This window comes from Amblyomma mixtum, chromosome 8 (genome assembly GCF_055824585.1).
Source record: "Amblyomma mixtum isolate Tamu chromosome 8, ASM5582458v1, whole genome shotgun sequence".
Lineage (NCBI taxonomy): Eukaryota > Metazoa > Arthropoda > Arachnida > Ixodida > Ixodidae > Amblyomma > Amblyomma mixtum.
The window spans coordinates 59,553,764-59,572,343 of NC_143019.1; the positions used below are offsets into that span (position 1 = coordinate 59,553,764).

General features: G+C 50.5%; 1 protein-coding gene across 1 annotated transcript in view; it reads right to left on the bottom strand.

The window, feature by feature from the left end:
- LOC149332606 (uncharacterized) overlaps window positions 1–9,875 on the bottom strand; it is a 266,465-nt gene extending 256,590 nt beyond the window's left edge. The window contains exon 1 of the mRNA XM_089558239.1: window positions 7,200–9,875. Within this exon, the coding sequence (XP_089414365.1) occupies window positions 7,200–8,312 (1,113 nt within the window). The 5' untranslated portion in view covers window positions 8,313–9,875. The remainder of the gene's footprint in view (window positions 1–7,199) is intronic.
- Window positions 9,876–18,580: the final 8,705 nt, after the last annotated feature.

Consider the following 18,580-nt stretch of genomic DNA (forward strand, 5'->3'; position numbering starts at 1 on the left):
CGAAGACGGAAGTGCAACGGGCACTCGCTGCACTGGCAAAACGGATGCGAAAGTGCTGCACTCCTTGGCCTGGTGCATAAAGTGCAGCCAAATCGAACATACCTTGTGTCAAGGATTTCGATGTAAAAAAAAAAAACAATAAACGAGTCATTTCGTGCATGTACACTGATTTGGTTATTCTTCTTTTCGTTCGGGTACGTCGCATTTATCGGGGAGCAACTCGACTGAACTGCGTCGCCAGCGGAAATCGGTTGTTCGTCAATTCCCTGTTCGTTCCTCAGCTCCGTGTCGTCCTTGCGCTGTTCTCCGTTGATTGCAAGGGCGCCACATGACCGCACTATAATATATATCCATGGATGCTTCAAGGATTTGTCAAGACACCCTGCCTCATTTTCAAAAGGGAAGAAACAGGGTTTAGGGATCGCAAAAAAAAAAAAGAAACAAGGTGTGGAGCTGTCAGCTTGGGATGCGGCGCAGTTCGGGCCTGCCATACACCCCACAGGGCACGGAGGTAGCGGACAGCTATACACGGTCAGGGCAGCTGATGACGCTGCAATAGGCTTAACAAGAATCATGGCGCGGGGATAGTTGACGTACTTTGTGGAAACATTTTCTCCCGCAATGGGCCGTGCCCTCTTAGCGCCTACTCTTCGACCACCTCTGGATATCAATCTCGTCTCGGTCACATAGCGCGGCAAGTTGTCCATTCACGCGTATGTCCTGTTGAGCTTAGTTTACGACGGATGAGTACACCACGATGTATACGTCGACTAGTTGCTGCCTACATATTTGCTGCGCGTTGCCCTCACCGATTTGTGTGCGCGGGGCGGCCCCCGTGGCTTTAATAACGCTTCGGTACCAACTATACAGGCGTGTTCGTGCCGGCAGTGCAGGATGCAACCCTGGCAACCCTGGGCCAGAAGTCTAGGGGACATGCGCTTTGCTAGTGGGCCGTTAAGTGCAGCACTCGCGGCGCCCCCGAAGACGAGGAGTACTTGAAAGGATTCTGCTCACGTTTGAGACAGGTGAGCGCGAACGGACGATCGATCACGACTAGAAATGAGACGGAGGAAAAAAAACAAGCGCTCTTTTCGCCTGCGTCCTTACTCGTGATCGTCGGTTAGCGCCCTTTTGCCGCGCTGGATCGACGTGAGAGACTAGCACAACTCTCCACTTTAATTCTTCTCACCTTACAGAGATTTAGCGCCTGAGGCCTGCCATAACCCAGTGGAAAAAGAACGACCGAACCGTGCCAGAAAGACGACAAAATGTTTTTGTTGTTTGAGGTATTTTTCTGTGCTACTTTTCTGTACAAACTACACAAAATTCTCTTGTTACTACAAACACTTCCGTTGTTATAAGTACCACAATTTCACGGAAAAAAGCATTACCGAAAATATGCTGCGACGAAACAAAATGCTCTGTCCTGTTTTTCGACTGGGTTAACTGCTACTGAGCTTACTCGGCCGAAGAGCGAACCACCCATGTATGGCCTGACGAATTTTGACGCGTCCGCACTCGGGTGTATATAGGGGGCGCGCGTGGCGCCTTCCAAAATCCACGCGTGCGAGGACAGCCCGGGAAACGCGCGTTTCACAAAGCACCACGTGCCTGCGCGCGCTACGCAGGAGCCCCCTGACACGCCACTACCGCCCCACTGTGTCCCGTGATCAGCGCTAACCCTAAACGCGCGCCTGTCAAGCACCGAAGCGCGCCTCGTGCCTTCACGGTCGGCGCGTGACGGGCGATGCTCATTGGCACGACAAGCGCCTGTGGCAGTGTGCGGCTGTGTGTGTGCGTGTGTGCGGCTGTGTGTGTGCGTGTGTGCGCGTGGGCGTGAGTCGTGCCTGTACTACGACGCCACGCATTGTTTCACAGTGGGTGCATCTGTACGCGACGGCTCTTCACGCGGAAGGAAGACAGCGCGTGTACGTCCTTCCCTCTCTCTCACCCCGCTTGCACCCTCCTCTCCCCGCCGCCCGTGGTGAATTCAATTCACTCGGCGTCGCAGGGTGTATGCCGCGACAGTGCAGTCTATAAATAAAGGCCTAGATGAAGGGAGTGATTGTTCATTCATTAGCATCCAGCCGAGCGTGTAGACGCGTGCATGCACGGTTGCAGGATCACGACGGCTTTGTTCGCGGAGAATCGCGGTCGCTCACGGTCTGCTCTGCACGATAATCACGACGGTTGTCCGCGAAGACACACGAGGGTCACCGAGAAGGCTCGCCGAGCGTAATGTTTCAGTGGAACGAGGCCGACAGCGGCGGCCGCATCGACGACTGCCGAATGCGCGTTTTCTTCCGGTTTAACAGTTCGGCCTGCCTCCTTGCCTGTTTACCTGTCGTCGCTGCTACGCTACAGTATACCAACTTGATGATGGCCCGTGCTTTTATAGAATGGCACACACACACACACACACACACACACACACACACACACACACACACACACACACACACACACACACACACACACACACACACACACACACACACACACATATATATATATATATATATTATGATGGCCAAGTGCCGACGCCAACGACCACGAACCTATGGAGGCGGCCTACTGACGCTCGTGCTGAGAAAGGACAGGCTCTGTCCGAAACGTCGTCTCGCAGTAAATGTTTGCCTAAATGAAGCGTTTATATATATAAAGGATATTAAAGTCCTCAAAGCAACTGATTAAAAATATAGTAAGTTGGAGCAATCACATTGAAAAACTTAAGATTTATTCAACTTACTATATAGTATATATGAGGATCCATAGCCCACAGTATTCAAAGGACACAACATGAATGAGTTGTGTCCCTTGAATATTGTGCGCTATGGATCCTCATGTTGACTACCCGCTAGCCCGAACCCTGACCGTTCTAAGTTTATTTATATATATATAAACGTAATTCGGTTGACACAAGGTAGAAAAACAACCTTATTCTAACGTTTCGACCATGGTCTGGCCTTCGTCAGAGTGAGCTCTGACGAAGGCCAGACCCTGGTCGAAACGTTAGAATAAAGTTGTTTTTCTACCATGTGTCAATCGAATTACGTTTATGTTCTACCGGATCCATCCGATCTGCACCCCCTTCATATATATATATATATATATATATATATAGAGAGAGAGAGAGAGAGCATGGCGCAGTGGCCTCCATCTACAGGTGTGGGCAGAGGCACTGTCCTTTTCCCGGCATTATGCACTTCCAAGCCTCAAGTTCGAGTGCTCTGTCGAGCGCCTATACCCGACTCGACAGATAAGCGTGACCTTTTCCTTATCAGCACGCGAACAAAGAAGCAAGCGCGGCAGAAGAGGCTGCGCGAGGTTTTATTTATTTATTTATTTGAACATACTGCAGGCCCTTTTCGGGCCCATGCAGGAGTGTTTACAATGCATCATTGAACAAACAGAGTAAAAACAAAAATTCAAAAATACAGAGATGTTCTCTGACCCAAACACAAAAAGACCAGGAGAGAATTAAACAGAAAAGTCAATTTTTTCGATATAATTAAGAAATAGTTCCACGGACGTACACTTCACCGCATCTTCAGGCAATTTATTCCAATATGATATAGCATCTGGAAACAGGGAGTACGTGTGGATATTTACACGGCTGACTGGTTGACGAAGTGTTTTACTATGGTTTGTTCTAGACGAGTGTTTGAATGGCGGGTGTAAGTATTGTGAATTGGCTATTTTGAAGTGACCGTGAAGAAGTTGGAACAAAAACTTTAATCTTGAAATGATTCTTCTCTGTGACAGGCTTTGTAAATTTGACTGAACTATTAGACTGGTAGCGCTAGTTTGACGTGAATACTTTGAATAGACGAACCTCACTGCTAGTTTTTGGATGCGCTCTAATTTGTTTATTAAACTTTTTTGATGGGGGCTCCAGACTATATCCGCATATTCTAGGGTAGGTCTTATAAGAGTTTTATAGGCACTGAGTTTAATATGGGCCGGCGTGTAACGGAGCTTTCTCCTTAAATAATGTAATTTACCTTGAGCTTTAGAGCAAATGGATTTGATGTAGGGCTCCCAACGCAGGTTAGATGTTAGGATGAGCCCCAGATACTTCACCTGATCATATTTTTTAACCTGTGTGTCACCAAGTGTGTATGTAAAACTTAGAGGATGCTTCTTATTAGTGCTTCTTAGGTGAAAGAGTGATCGGGGTTGAGGACCCATCGGAACAACAATGACGTGGAATGCAAGGGTTAGGTCGACACTGAGCCAGACCATGTCGCTGCTATCAGGTATAGGCTGAGCAATTACTGCTCACGGCCAGCTTATTTGGACTAGGAGTCAAGCATTCTTTCTGTGAACGAACGAACCTCTGCGTGGAAGCTATTGAGGAGCTATTGAGGACATCGACTTCTGAGGTCAAGCAGCGACGACTTTTTTACGTCCGGCAACGCTGAAGAAAACCCTTGGCCATGCTCCTCGTTTTATATAACATTGGTTCCACTAAGAAGAATAAGCCTTTCGAATGTCAGTGTTGAGTAATCGTCGCTGATGATGACGTGACTCTCGCGTACTTCGTTTGAAAAGCGCAAGAGCTTCCCCACATATTCGTCGTATACACAAAGCGGACTCATCAGCGTCGTGGACGTTGTGACACGCTTTATAATAAAGCATGACAACTTTGTAACATGCAAGCAGTACGAAAGCGGGTTGCCTTTCATATGCAGGGTGTTTTACCTAACACTTTGCACAATTTTTTTAAAAAATAGGCTTTTTGAGTTTGAAGAGCGATTTTTTTCGGCATAGCATCGTCAGGGTTGTAATGCATCAGAATAAAACTAACATGCGGTAACTAGCAGGCCGGTTAACTACTACCTAAAAGTTATGTTTTTAACTATTACTGCTGGGCTTGTTAATTATTGAGAAGCGTGTAGCCAACTGCAAGTACTAACGATGCCAGTTTTTATAATTTTAAAAATGAGGTTACCTTCTGCGCTCTGGGCCTAACAAATTTTGTCTAATTCGACGAGTTCTGTGCACTGGACAAGTTGATTTCTCTGCACGCACCTCGAAAGTGCATTAACACGTTTTGGCGGGCTAGTTGGTTAAGCATCTTGAATAAACAGCGCGAGCGAAGAGGAGCACAAAAGACAAGAAAAGACACAGCGCTGTGTCGTCCGTTTTCTTCTTTTGTGCTCGTCTTCGCTCGCGCTGTTTATTCAAGACGAAAGTGCATGCATTTTGGCGCGATGTAGCCAAAATTAGTTGGGCCACAGCGCCGTGGATAACCGCGTTTTCGAAATCCTAAAAACGGATGTGGATATTACTTACGGTGGGCTGCACGGCTCTCAGTAATTACGGATCTTAACAGTAATAGTTAAAGAGTTAACGTTTTAGCTGTATTCTGATGCATTACAGCACTGACAATGCTAGGCCGAAAAAATCGCTCTTCTAAATTAAAAATTACATTTTTGAAAAGCGTGTAAAATCATAGTTGAAACACCCTGTATATGTACGAAACAACACACTATCGAGCTCTTGTAACTCTATATAGAGCCAATGGCGACACATCGCTAGTGAAATTTTTGACCCGGAAATCAGTGGAAGCATGCGGCTCATTCTGAGCCTTCTAAATACCACTAAAGGACTTTGTTTATGTTTAAGATTTTCCCCGTGAAATCCTGAAGCTGAAATCCTTCTGATGATTTTAATGTCAAGTCTGAGAAGAATTGCCGCACTAAACGCTGGAATGAAACGCCTCATAAACACCGGTGGACAAAGGGGTCAAACTTTACGCGTAACCAAAGAGCGGCAAAATATAACGTGTACGTTGTAAATTATGCCTTACCGTAACAAGGTCATCTTCGAATGCATCCTTTGGCAAATATACGCATGTGCCACCAATTGCCATACGTAGACGCCAGCAGAAATCTGAACTTCGTCGGGTGCTAACTCGCGTTTCTTCGGAGGAACAATTTTTCCCCAAGAATGTATGGAGCATTCGCTAAACGTGCTTGGGTCGTTTACAGCAAACTGCTGCGCCTTAATTTCACGTAAAGCATTTAACTCGGCTCAACAAATGTATGCAAAGAGCCTGTTCATCTGGCCAGGGCACACAGAGGGACCAGTCCGAGCCTACCGACGTGCCCGCGACTAAATGCCATCCCCCCCGGGGGAATATGGTTGCACAACGTAATTACGAATAATTACACACATTTCCTCGTTTCTCATTGGCCAAGAATACAGCCGCACAAAGAGGAAGAAACAGACATCGCGTAAAAAAAAAAAGCGACAAAATTCCCGCTTAGGACGTATACTATACAGACACAGACTTGCAAACAGGCAACGTGCAGAGGGCAAGAAATAAGCCTCCTCCTGTACAGCACGTGTCTTCCGTTCATAACGAATTCGTTATGCAACGAACACTTCGATATAGAGCGTAAGGGTAAAACGCGTCCGTTACAGTGGTCGCCGACTGGAGGTGACAGACAGATTGCCAACTACCGCGGCACTTTCAAAGAGCTGCATGTCCTTCCGATAACTGGACCACTGTCATATTGTCCTTCTGGAACTTTAAAGATTATATCGCTCCATGGACGTAGATGCCGCTCGTACCCCGTCCGATCACGAAGCCGTGAAAAAAACGAGAAAAACCTTGAGGGCCTTTGGTCACACCAAACACAGATGATCCAGGACGCAGGCACAATGATGCTGCTACAGAGTCCAGGGCCGGCTTGCACGAAACAAATAAGACCGGCTTATTTCCAGTCTAATCTTATTCGCGGTCTAAAAGCTCTCTCGGTTTTGAAGAAAGGAAAGGCGCATAGCTGGTTCATTTTGTCAGTGGACACCTCAAATGCACCACGAACTCCGACTGAAAGCTCGGTAACTCAATGTTTTAGTCCACGTCGTGCGCACTTGAGGCACTCACAAAGTGAACCATCAATGCGCATTTTCTTTTCTCAAAATCGAGAGAGCTTTTAGACCGCGAATAAGATTAGACTGGAAATAAGCCGGTCTTATTTGTTTCGTGCAAGCCGGCCCAGATCTCGTTTTCATGGGAACGACTTAAGATGACTCCATCTTAAGAACCGAACATTGTACCGCCAAGCTTCAAAACGTCGACGCCTGTTAGCCTACTTCCAAGTTCCGTTGTTGACACACAGGTCATGCGGTAAGGACACAAAAAGCGCAGCCAGCCAGATTACGCGGTGTGCCATTAATCCACTCACCTTCGACGACCCCGCCGAGCCGGCCTCGCTGACGTCGCTCTGCGACGCCTCGTCGTCCCACGAGGCGCTGGACACAGTGGACGACAGAGAGCACGAGCTGCAGGAGCGGCCGCCCAGCGAGAGGTAGTCCCGGACCTCGCCGCCCGACGAGTGGTTGCTCAGGTCGGCGTCCACCTCCTCGATGATCTCGGGCGAGACGTCGCAGCTGCTGAAGTCGCTCACAATCACGCACGGCGCGCTGAGCACAGGACACGACAGGGACAGGCACTGCGAGAGCGGCCGCTTGCTGGTGCCGTTGTTGTTGGCACACATGACCCGGTCGCCCGGAAGGCTGGTGCGGTGCAGGTGGTGCTGAGGCTGGTGCAGAGAGTTGGCGACGTCGAAGCCATCGTCCCCGCCAGCTCCTCCACTTCCGTGGACCAGCACGGAACAGACGTGGTCACCGCCGTTGTGGTCGGGGGCTGAGACGACGAGGCTCCCGTTGGCACCAGCATCACCGCCTGCACCAGCACCGGAGACGGTGGTCACCACCAGGCTTGCGTCCTCGCTGGTGTCAAAATCCACGGCCGAGTCGGCGCTGCAGGAGCGTCGCGACTTCGATGACGGCGGCACGAAGCACGGTTCATCCAGCTCGCCGGGCATCGGAGAAGGTGGAGACTCGATCACCACAACCGACACGAGTGACGCGGGCGACTCGGCGTGACCGCTGTCCTCGGACGACAGCGTCGCGCTCTCGGACGCCGGCGTCATGAGCGTCGTCGGCGACTTGTCGCTGCTGTTGAGCTGCTGCTGCTGCTGCTGCCGGCGCGCGCCGAACAGCAGCGGCGTCTTGGCGAACACTTCGCGCAGGAGCTGGCACGGTCGCCAGCGCTTACAGCGCTGAATGGATTCGAGCGAGTACGCCTTCTTGGTCGTCGTTGCGCCGCCACCGCCGCTGCAGGCAGCGCGAGCGCGCGATCCGCCGTCCTCTTTCCGGGATGGGCTGGACGAAGTGGCGGGGCCGCCGCCGCCGCTGCTGCTGCTGTTGTTGAAGCTGCGCGAGCGGGTACGACTGGCGGCGCCGCGACGGCCCGAGGCCTCGCCGCTATCGTCGTCGCTGCGTCGGTCCTCCATCGTATGCACGCGCGAGCACTCACAAGCACAAACACGCACCCTCGTCGCCGGCGAACAGCCGCGTTCCGTTACCAGCACGCACCAGGCACCGGTATCGACACACCAAAACGCGCGCACAACCACACCTACTGGCTCTGCGGCTCCCTGTCACATCTCTCAGACAACCCGGCTCCCAACGCACAGCCGTCACGAACGCCGAAGAAAAGACGCAGTCCGGAGGCAACGTCGAGCAGTTAGCGGCATACCACGAAGCAGATGGAGCGGCGACAGAAGTGCGTCGATCCAGACGCAGAGCCAGTTGAGAGACGACGACACGCCGACAGTGGCGGCGAGCGCGTGAAGAGCTTCGCACGTCGGAAAACACGCAAACGGCGCACAGTGGGAGAGTAGCACTTCGTCCGGGGACCGCCCGCTTGCAGGGCGCGACGTCGAGACTAGGAGGCAGCGGCGAGGCGAAAGGCGGGCGCGCGTCTATATCGCAGAGTTGAATCCGGCGCTGCGTTCGTGCGGTCGACGCCGTCGTCGTCGCCGTGCCGTTCGTGTTTCAAAAGTTGCTCAAGACCCCGGATCGAGTGGCGCGGCGCGGAGCCGTGTACACGATTCGCTCTCTCGGCACGCAGTTTCTGTTTCGTTTTCGTCTTGCTTTTTTTTCTTTCTTTCCTGTCCGTATATCCGGCTTTTTCGTCGTCGCTGCACGCTTTCTTTTTTTAGTTTTTCGTTTCGATGCGCAGGCAGCAGCGGCGCCGTCAACGACGGGAGGCGGTCACGGACTGCACACTCGCACACTCACACACGCACCTGTACATATACGCGGACATGGATGCTTCGGAAGCGGCAAACGATGAAAACGTCGACCACGACGACCACTGATTCAACGCGTCGGCAACAGGTTCAGTACACTACGCCCATGCTACGCCGAACGACTGTGACGACGGCACAGCGGCTACCTACTCGTCGCTGCCAGCCATGCGACCCAATTATCGGGTTGTTTCAAGCTGGGAGTGCGGAGAACGTGCGCGGCTCGGGGCACGGGGAGAATTGTACACTTTCTCGCTCCAAACTTTTTGTGTTATTTCCCCGTTCCGGTGTCGTTACGTCGCCACAACAGCCGCGACCCGAAGCAGTCATTCGTAGCTGTTTCCTAGATGTTTTTTTTTTTTGCACTGTTTACTTTCCTCTACAAGCGTTGCCGAATAATTCGTCTGCTCGACAGCTTCGTTCGGAGGAAATGACCCGGGAGGCAGTTGCGCAGCGCGCTAACGCACAACTTCCTGCTCGCTCGCTAGGCGCGTTGGAGGGAAGCGTGCAAAGCAAGATAACAGAAAATAAAATATGCACCCGGCACCAACAGACCGCTCCTCTACTGAGCTGATTAAGTCCGCAAGAGCGCACATTTATGCTTACGGAGGAGCTCTGGGTAGCGGACGTGTTATACGTATACGTACGGTACTGTGATTCCGACCAGGGTCCGGTTTTGGACAACACGGTGCCCAACTCGCAGTCCACGACGGGGAGGCGTCACGAACAGCTGAAGAAACGGGCACTCACGAAGCGATTTCCAACGCAACACGTGGTTGGTTCGCCACGGCGGCGGCGTCCTGTTTTTGTTATCGTTTACGAGTTTTTGATGTTTTTATGTTTAGTTTCGCTCTACCCATACATTGCTGTTAAAGGCTGCAGCTTGGCGCTCTTGCAGACGACGTTGCGCAAAAAAAAGCGCGCCAAATTGCTGATGTGGTGCTGCCATCTGTGACTGAAAAGAGCAACTAAGTATATGTTTGAATTGCGATATAAACTTCAGTCGACGCGCGCTATGCATAGAAATTTATGCTTTAGCAAAGCACACTTTAATGTCTATACGAATGTTTTCGTATTAAATTTTACAACTGTATTTTTATCAGGTATGGGCTAGGATGCTTCGTTATTTATTCTTCATTACCACAAAAATAACAACATAATAACAGCCATTACGGAACTGTCGGCAAACTTCTCAACAACTGCCATGCTTATGCAATAAAAATTCGATAGAAACCAGCTTTGCAGAAACATAGCCTTTTTGTTTTCATAGCTTTGTGGTGCTTGTACTTATGAACATCAAGTGTAGAGGGCACCACCATGCTTTGTGGCGGGAGATTTCACATTGCCAGTTACTTCCTCCTCCTCCATAGCACGTTCTTTGTGTTTCGTGCACGCGCATTTCACACGTGTGTTCTTTCACTGGATTCATTCAAACATCCACGGATGGCTAACAAGACAATTTACTCTGCAACAGTTGTGCAACGTGTGCTTGCCACCGTGTTCGAAGTGTATGAACTCTGGTTTAACATTCAAATAACCGGCGATCAGACCACTTCACGGCCGGACTCGAGGGAGCGCGCCCCCCTCGAGACCGGCCGTGACCACTTTGATCGGTTTATGATTTTGGTTCCTAGAGGGCAGCACGCATCTTGCTTAAAATAGGGGTGTGGGGAATATTGGAAATTTTCGAAGTGCGAATTCAATTCCCACCTATTCGATTCGCTGAACAAATCAAATACGGCATGTTCAAAACTATTCGAAACTATTCGAATATGGTCTGAAGTTTTCGAGCAATTAGCAAGCCCCCCCCCCCCCCTGTCGCCCACTCCGACGACGCGCGGCATGAACCCCCTATCAGTTTCATCGGGAAATAATGGTAATTATTATTATTTATTTACCATTATTTGCGGATGGCCCAGGCATGCATAGGTAGCAAAAAGGCAGTACTGCCCATACCACGGAGGCTTGATGACCCTGACCTGGGGCCCAGGATGTACAGTATGATAAAAGGGGGATGAGGAACGAAAATGGGATGAAATACTATGATCGCCATTGCGCAGCCTTCACAATAGTTGGAACGTCAAAGGCTTTAAGGGGGAAGGACTGCGCGAAGGAGGCAGGCAGACTTCGCCACAGAGAGATGGCGAGCAGAAGTCAGCAAAACTCGCGACGTACGGTGCGGGCCATCAATCAGCTTTCTCTGACCTGGCGCAATAAGACGGCAAAAAAGACGCACCGTAGACGCTTGTACACGAGAGGAGAGGACCTGCTAGGACGAATGTTGGAGAAGGGTAGCAGATGAGATCAGTACTTACGGGGACTTGGTTTTGGTTTTGTGCAGCACTCCGGCGGTTGAATCAGTGTTTAAAGCGACACTAAATTAGAATACAGTCAAGTCCACTTAAAACGAACCTGACGGTCGCACGGATTGCGCTCGTTGTAGCTGAGGTTCACAGTGACTGGACTTCTGATGCCAAAGCCAAAAATACAAAGGATAGTGTCTTCATGCGTGTCTACTTATTCAAGCTAAATCCTATTACGGCGTTTTCCAAGCACTCCAGCGCAGTCGCATGCTCCTCGCCGATATCCCTTGCTACTAACAATCTGGCTTAGGTACGCGATGCAAATGATCACTGTCCAAGCACTCATGGTAGCGGGTGGTAGATCGGCGTCCTTGCCCTCGTCAGATTCCTGGCAGTGCGAGAGTTCTCATTCTTCGCCGTGTCCAACATTCTTTGATAAAAATTTTGAAAATTAAAGAAGTGTAAGACACTGTTATGTAAATATTGAAGGCAATGATCCATAATTCTGATATGCAGCAAAATCGTTCTTTTAAAATGTTTCTACCGATCGCGTAGAACAGTTAAGACCGCCATAGAAAACCAATAGGGAACGCTTTCGACGATAGTAAAAACGTTAATAGAAAAAAAAATATTAGACTGTCGACGGGTGATCTGCGGATATCGTTAAAGTGAAATCTTGCATTATATAAAAATATTGCATTTATAAAAGGTTTCCCGCTCAAAATGCTTTTGTCTAGAATTGTTGTGTATGGCACTATTATTTTCGTACAGTTTATGACTTTGCTATGTGCGCGTCATTATCCGCGCCAACGAAGTCATCAAAGGCATCATCCCAGGCACGTATATAGCCCTCGACACACTGAGGATTCACATACGTCAACTAACCAGTGTTCCTAAGCGACACCTTGTGTCAGTGCCGTTACAGAGGCCACACGCTGCGTTTTCAAAGGTTGTAGCTGCTCACCAGTCGCCCATTCATTCCATCACAGTTCACCCTGGCGGCACAACCTTCCTCTGCGCTGTGGTGTCTGCGGGGGCCATGCGTGCGCCTTACACTTCTGGGGATAGCGAAGAAATCGGACTTATCGACGCTGGCCCTTCAATAGCCGACACTGTACATACTCCACTCCGAATATAGTGACCGCACTCATGTATACACAGATGGCTTGGTCTCATCTACTAGCTCAGATTGCACCGGAGTCGTTCCTGCGAGACAGCCAGTATTAACCAACTAATTTCGCATATGACAACCTCCACCCGGTCAGAATTGGCCGCTGTTCGTGCGGCTGTGCAGTACATCGGTCCACAACCATCCCATAAATGGGCTTTGTTCTGCGATTCTAAAGCTGCCCTGCCATGTTTCAATTCTTCCTCATGCCATGGCGACGACGAGCAACTAGCAGCGGAGATATCTACAACACTGGGCACTGGAATAGAGTCGTGACATCATCTTCCTGAGTTTGGCGCATGAGGGCCTCAGCTGCTTCATCATTATCATCATCAGCCTGACTACGCCCACTGCACGGCAAAGGCCTCTTAAATGTATCTCCAAATAACCCTGTCCTTTACCAGTAGCGGCCACCATATCCCTGCAATCTTACTCATCTCATCCGCCCACCTAACTTTCTGCCGTTCCCTGCTACACTTGCCTTCTCTTGGAATCCACTCCGTTACCCTTAAGGACCAGCGGTTATCTGGCCTTAGCATTACATGCCCTGCCCAAGCCCATTTCTTCCTCTTGATTTCGAGCAGGATGTCATTCACCCGCGTTTCTTCCCTCACCCACTCCGCCCGCTTCCGATATCTTAACGTTAACGTTAACCCTACCATTTTCCTTCCCATAGCTCGCTGCGTTGTCCGTAACTTAAGCTGAACCCTCTTCGTTAGCCTCCAAGTTTCTGACCCCTAGGTGAGTACCGGTAAGATACAGCTGTTGTTAACTTTTCTCCTGAGGGGTATCAGTCGACTGCCGTTCATGATCTGAAAGCTGCTTATGCGCCATTAAACCCAACGCAACACAAACACATTCATTGCAAGGACAAAAGACAGATCAGAGCGTGAAATAATAGAAGCATATTACATCAAGCAGAGGGGCCATATTTGCATGAGCAAACCATCGCTGTCAGATGAAGAGATTAGTTTTCTTGTGGGTCTTTGTCAGCGTTTTAATCATTGCTTCCGGCTCGTGTACCTTTGTTAAATCACCCCTTGTGTCTGTTTTGCTTTTATCTTTTTGCCTGCTCGCGTGGTTAAGTGGTTTTTCCATGAATAAACTTAGTTGGAATTTGGCGCCAGTCCTGTCTTGTGTGTGTTGTCTCCGTCTTTTAGCGCCAGTACGCTTTTTGCGTAAACCATGTCATGCAACCAACTAGCTCAAATCAAAGTCTTGCTGTATACATACGTGAGCGTTATCAGCAGTTTGTTCTGAAGTCTGCTGCTGAAATCGATAACTTCACGCACTTGCTGTCTCATTCACGGAGATTGCAACGAGATGCAGACGCACGCGACGCAGCGGTGAGTCCCCGTCAAAACGGTGGAGGCGGCTAGTGTCAACTGGCTGGCCTAAGCATGCGCCCTTGCTCAGCATGACAGCATTCTGAAGGCGCGAAATTGCTCGTCCATGCGTTCGCTGCAGATGATACCAGCTTACTTGTCATCCGACGAAGGAGAGCGAGGGCGAGGCTTACGTCAGCCAGTTTACGCTCGCAGATTAGGGGCAGTGTGTTCAGACGGAGGAGCGCGCCGCGCACTCCCTCGAAGCCGGGAGCGTAGACAGGTCCCGGTTGTATATGCGGCGGCGTTGCTGTCACACGGGATGTAAGGCCGTGTGTTGCGGCCGGTTGCAGCGTGCTTGATGAGCTCCACCTTGCTTGCGAAGAAACAAGGTATTTCAGTCGTCCAGGCCGTGTGATGTTTTGCTGCAGTGTTCGCGAGTGAGAGCCAATGACCCATCGCCGACGGCAACGTCATTGCTTTGCACCGGGGTGCGACCAACGTTTGGTGCGACACCGGCTACAAATGGGCTCGAGACGAGCAGCCTTCCCTCTTCGCCGTGCTGAATGATGAAGGAAAAAGAAATGTTTGGGAACGAAACCTGCATCACAAAGATAAGGTGCTTGATGAAAGCTGCTCGGTCCGCGAGCGTCACTTCGTGCCTTCTTGCATCTTACGAGATTACGTCCACAAAGGTAAGCTTGGCTTCGCCATAGAGTGCAAATTGCGTTGTGCGATTTCATGTCCTAACAAGGCTGGACTTTTATGTTAAAGGTCTTAATCAGGCAAGAGAAGCACGACGAAAAAGGAAACTGCACTTGAAAGTCAACCGCGGTTCTTGGCAGGCTAGTGCAACATGTGTGATGACACTTCTTTGCGCTTTTTATCTAAATGCACTGCTTTTTTTTGGCGCGTTCAGAAAGCTAATTATGTAAATATAATTCAAAAATCAATTTCGGAAATCATTTAGGCATATCAATTCCGCTGTAGGTCTCTGTTGTTTTGGTTGGAATGTACTCGCACCGTTTTTCTGTTTTCGCGTACTGTGTGTAATTCTTCGGAGATCCCTTTTACTTGGGGTCGCCGCGGTGGCTCAGTGGTTATGGTGCTCGGCTGCTGACCCGAAAGACGCGGGTTCTATCCCGGCCGCGGCGGCTGAATTTCTTTGGAGGAGAAATTCTAGAGGCCCGTGTACTGTGCGATGTCAGCGCACGTTAAAGAACCCCAGGTAGTCGAAGTTTCCGGAGCCCTGCACTACGGCGTCTCTCATAGCCTGAGTCGCTTTGGGACGTTAAACCCCATAAACCAAACCAAACCAATTTAACTACCATTTGCCACAGTGGTCAGTTTGCTCACAGTCCGGTGGGGTCTACATGTTATGATAACACCATAGGGTCACGTGACTTAGGTTGCTTATCCGGGGAGTTTTCACGCACAACGCCGACGACGACAACGACGGATCTTCTCCACTACGGGGGCCTTAACGCTACCGTGTTAAAACTTCGCCAAACGCACAGAGGGGCCACCTGCGTGTTGACAAGGTGTCCATAGGGCTTCAGTCGGTATCTTACGGCGCGCGAGCTTTGAAAAACAGTACATGTGTCGAGACCAACATTCGTGAGCACCATATTATGGTTGAGTTCCCCCACCCTTGCCTAGAGTTCCAGTGGCTTTACCCTTGCCTTGCTAGAGCGAGGTCAACGACAAGTAGGTGGCATAGCCCTTGACTGCCACGGTCGAGTGGCGATAGAGGCAGTCCTGGGCCAAGTTACGTGGTCATTGTTTGACGCCAGAGAAGCAAAAAGTATGGTTGCCATTGAGGCCCTCCTGCGCCGCTTGGATGACGCAAGATGGGCCCACCGCGTGTGTCGGTACCTCTGCCTGAAGGGCCTCCGAACAAAATGGATCTCCCTCGTATACACGCTACGGCGCAAGTTCGGTCTCTTAATTTCAACGTACGGAGGAGGCCGCCACGCCCCGAGCCGAACAAACGCGTGTCAGCGAAGCGGAGAGTGCTCAATGGAAAGCAGCGGTCGAACGCAATACAACATTGCAGCTCTACGCAGCCCACAAGATAGATATATATATGGCTAACATCAAAGGAAGTGCCGTTCTCTTCGACCCGCGTGCTGGAGTGCTACACGGTAGTTTACGGCCGCCCGTTTGACCGCCGCCCAGTATACACGCTGCTGTGTGCAGGAGCTGTGGAAGCAAGACGGAGCGCATCAAGCATATATCATCCTCCACTTAACCAGCCTGTTATTCCCTGACGATTAATCTTCTGTGCTTCGTACCTCTCCCATGTCTGCATTCGCGGACTTTCGTTATAAACTTCATCATCATCATCCCAGGAGCGTCGTTATGCGCATGCGTGCGTGCCCCATGGTTCCTACCTTCAAGAATGCAACCTCTGCATATCCCTCCAAAACCTTGAATTACCTCTCAGCCGAAATTCGGCGCGTGCGATTTGTTTTGTGCGCGCTGTGGCCTCGTCCACGAACTTCGCCGTCCCCATCCCCTACCATAACACCCCCTCCAACTCAGGCTCTGAGCAGTGATCCCTACAAAGCAGCAGCAGAAAAAAGAGACTTACTCCACCCATACCAAGCTAAGGCAGTGATCAACTTTGCTTCGCTCCTCTTTATCTCTGTTTTTTTTTTTCAAATTATATTTTGGCTAGGCCACACACGGTGTGACCTCCCGCTAAAAAGGGAAAAGCCTCATCACCATCATCATCATCAAGGATACAGAGTTCTCCCTGTCTTCGGCTCGTGAGCTGGACACGTGCTGACGTTCCGGCGCGGCACTCCGTTCTCCGCCAGTGAGGCAAAGTCTCTTGGGAACTTTTCCTCCAGGCTCGTCCCGACCGGCCTCGAAGCTTCTCCCCTGCTCTAGAGTGGGCGGACACTCGCTCGCGACTTTGCTCGTGAGTCGGGCACCATCGATTCCTTAGCGTATTTCGTTCCTAGCCGGTGTTATTGTTGCTGTAGCAATAAATGCCTTTCTGAGTCAGCCCGTGTTGTTTCTGTGTTCCCAAAGAGAGTGACCAAGGTTTCGTGCGACGCCACTGCATGCTGACCAATTAGCCTGGCGCGGTGTGACGCCAACTCCGCGGACTCGGGAGACGCGCCCTTAGCAGGTGTAGCTGTAAAAACGCGAATGAAGGTGAGCTTGGCTTGCGCTTCGGGCGTTTTTACAAGACAGCTTCACGAAGGTCGAGTGGGCGCCATATTAAGCGAGCGGCGCTTCGCTTTCCCTTAACTCAACAGCACCCGCCGCTCTGGTTTCTTCTCGTCGAAATAGCCCTACACCTGAAAGCACTGAAACAGTCGTGGTCACCGCAGAATTCGCGTTGTGGGGCCCGAACGCTGTGCTGCCTGGTGTCATCTGCTCTGAAGAGATTTATAGAAACATTTACTCTGCCATGGAAGATGGAAAACATAGAAGCGGCCCCAGCTATTCGAGCTGCATTGAAGAAAACGTGCCGGAAGTCACGTGCCTTTTTCGTAAGGAGCACTGGGATGCTTTGTCCCGTCACGGAGACTGCTCCTGCAGCAAGCCACCAGGAAGTTAGACTGAGAGGTTCTCTGCAGTAGCTGCTGCCCGGAACTAGAGCTACTACAGGAGACACTAGTAGCTCTCGGCTGCTTGATTGATTGAGTTGGTGGTCAAATGACTAGGCGGATTCCTCACTTCCGGCTTCAAAAAACGTGACTTAAGGGCCTTCCCAGATTGTTTTTTTCCTCCATATACGCTGCCGACCTTGATAACGAGGCTGCAGGTGATGTATTGTCGACAGCGCCACCCCTCCACGTATCTCTTACGGCTGCAGCCCTCCTGGATAACTATCTCTTTGGTCGACAAAGAAATGCATGGGTTTTCGATTAAGCCGTGCACCGCCGATGATACTTATCATGGCTTAAATTTCTTCTCGTCCATTTCGCCAATTGAGCTCTGCAAGAGGAGCCTGTCGGACAGAAGGGGGCACACCGACGGCGTTCAACTCATTGAGCTAGGCCTATTGTGAGCGACCCTTATAGGTTATGCCGAACAGACTGAGATGCGTCGCAGACCACGTTCACCGCAAGATGCGGGTCCAATGAATCGCTGCAGCTACGTTTCTCAGCGTAGCCACCACGTGGACTTAATCAGTGAGGTCATTCCCTGGCCTCGAGTGCGCTGAATGCCAGCCATGTTTCCGAGTGCTGAGGATACAGATGCTAGTTGTACCACATGCTGCGGCAGTGGAGTACCACAGCCAACGGCAGCCTGTAGACATTCTTCCATCCGGGCTGAAGTGTTCTCAAGAGATCGTCAAGCATCTGGTGAATACGACTAGGTTTTGAAAGCAATATATATTTATGGGAGGATATTCTCGAACTGTTGCAACCTTCACGATTTAGTCTCTACGGCGTTCATCCTCTCCTGGGGTGAGAAAGATGTTCTGATACCCCCCCCCCCCCCCCCTCCGCCCTTTACCGGTGCTGTCCGTACAGAGTCATCGCAGCAGGCACGTATCCAAGGCAACCCCCCCCCCCCCCCCCCTCTTTCTCCCCGGTACAAAATTTGTCTTGGGCAACTCCCGAAAAATATTTCTGGTTACGTGCCTGTATCCCAGTAAGGGAAGAAGATGAAGACAAAACTTCCAAGGAGACCACAAGCAGGAGTCCCGTG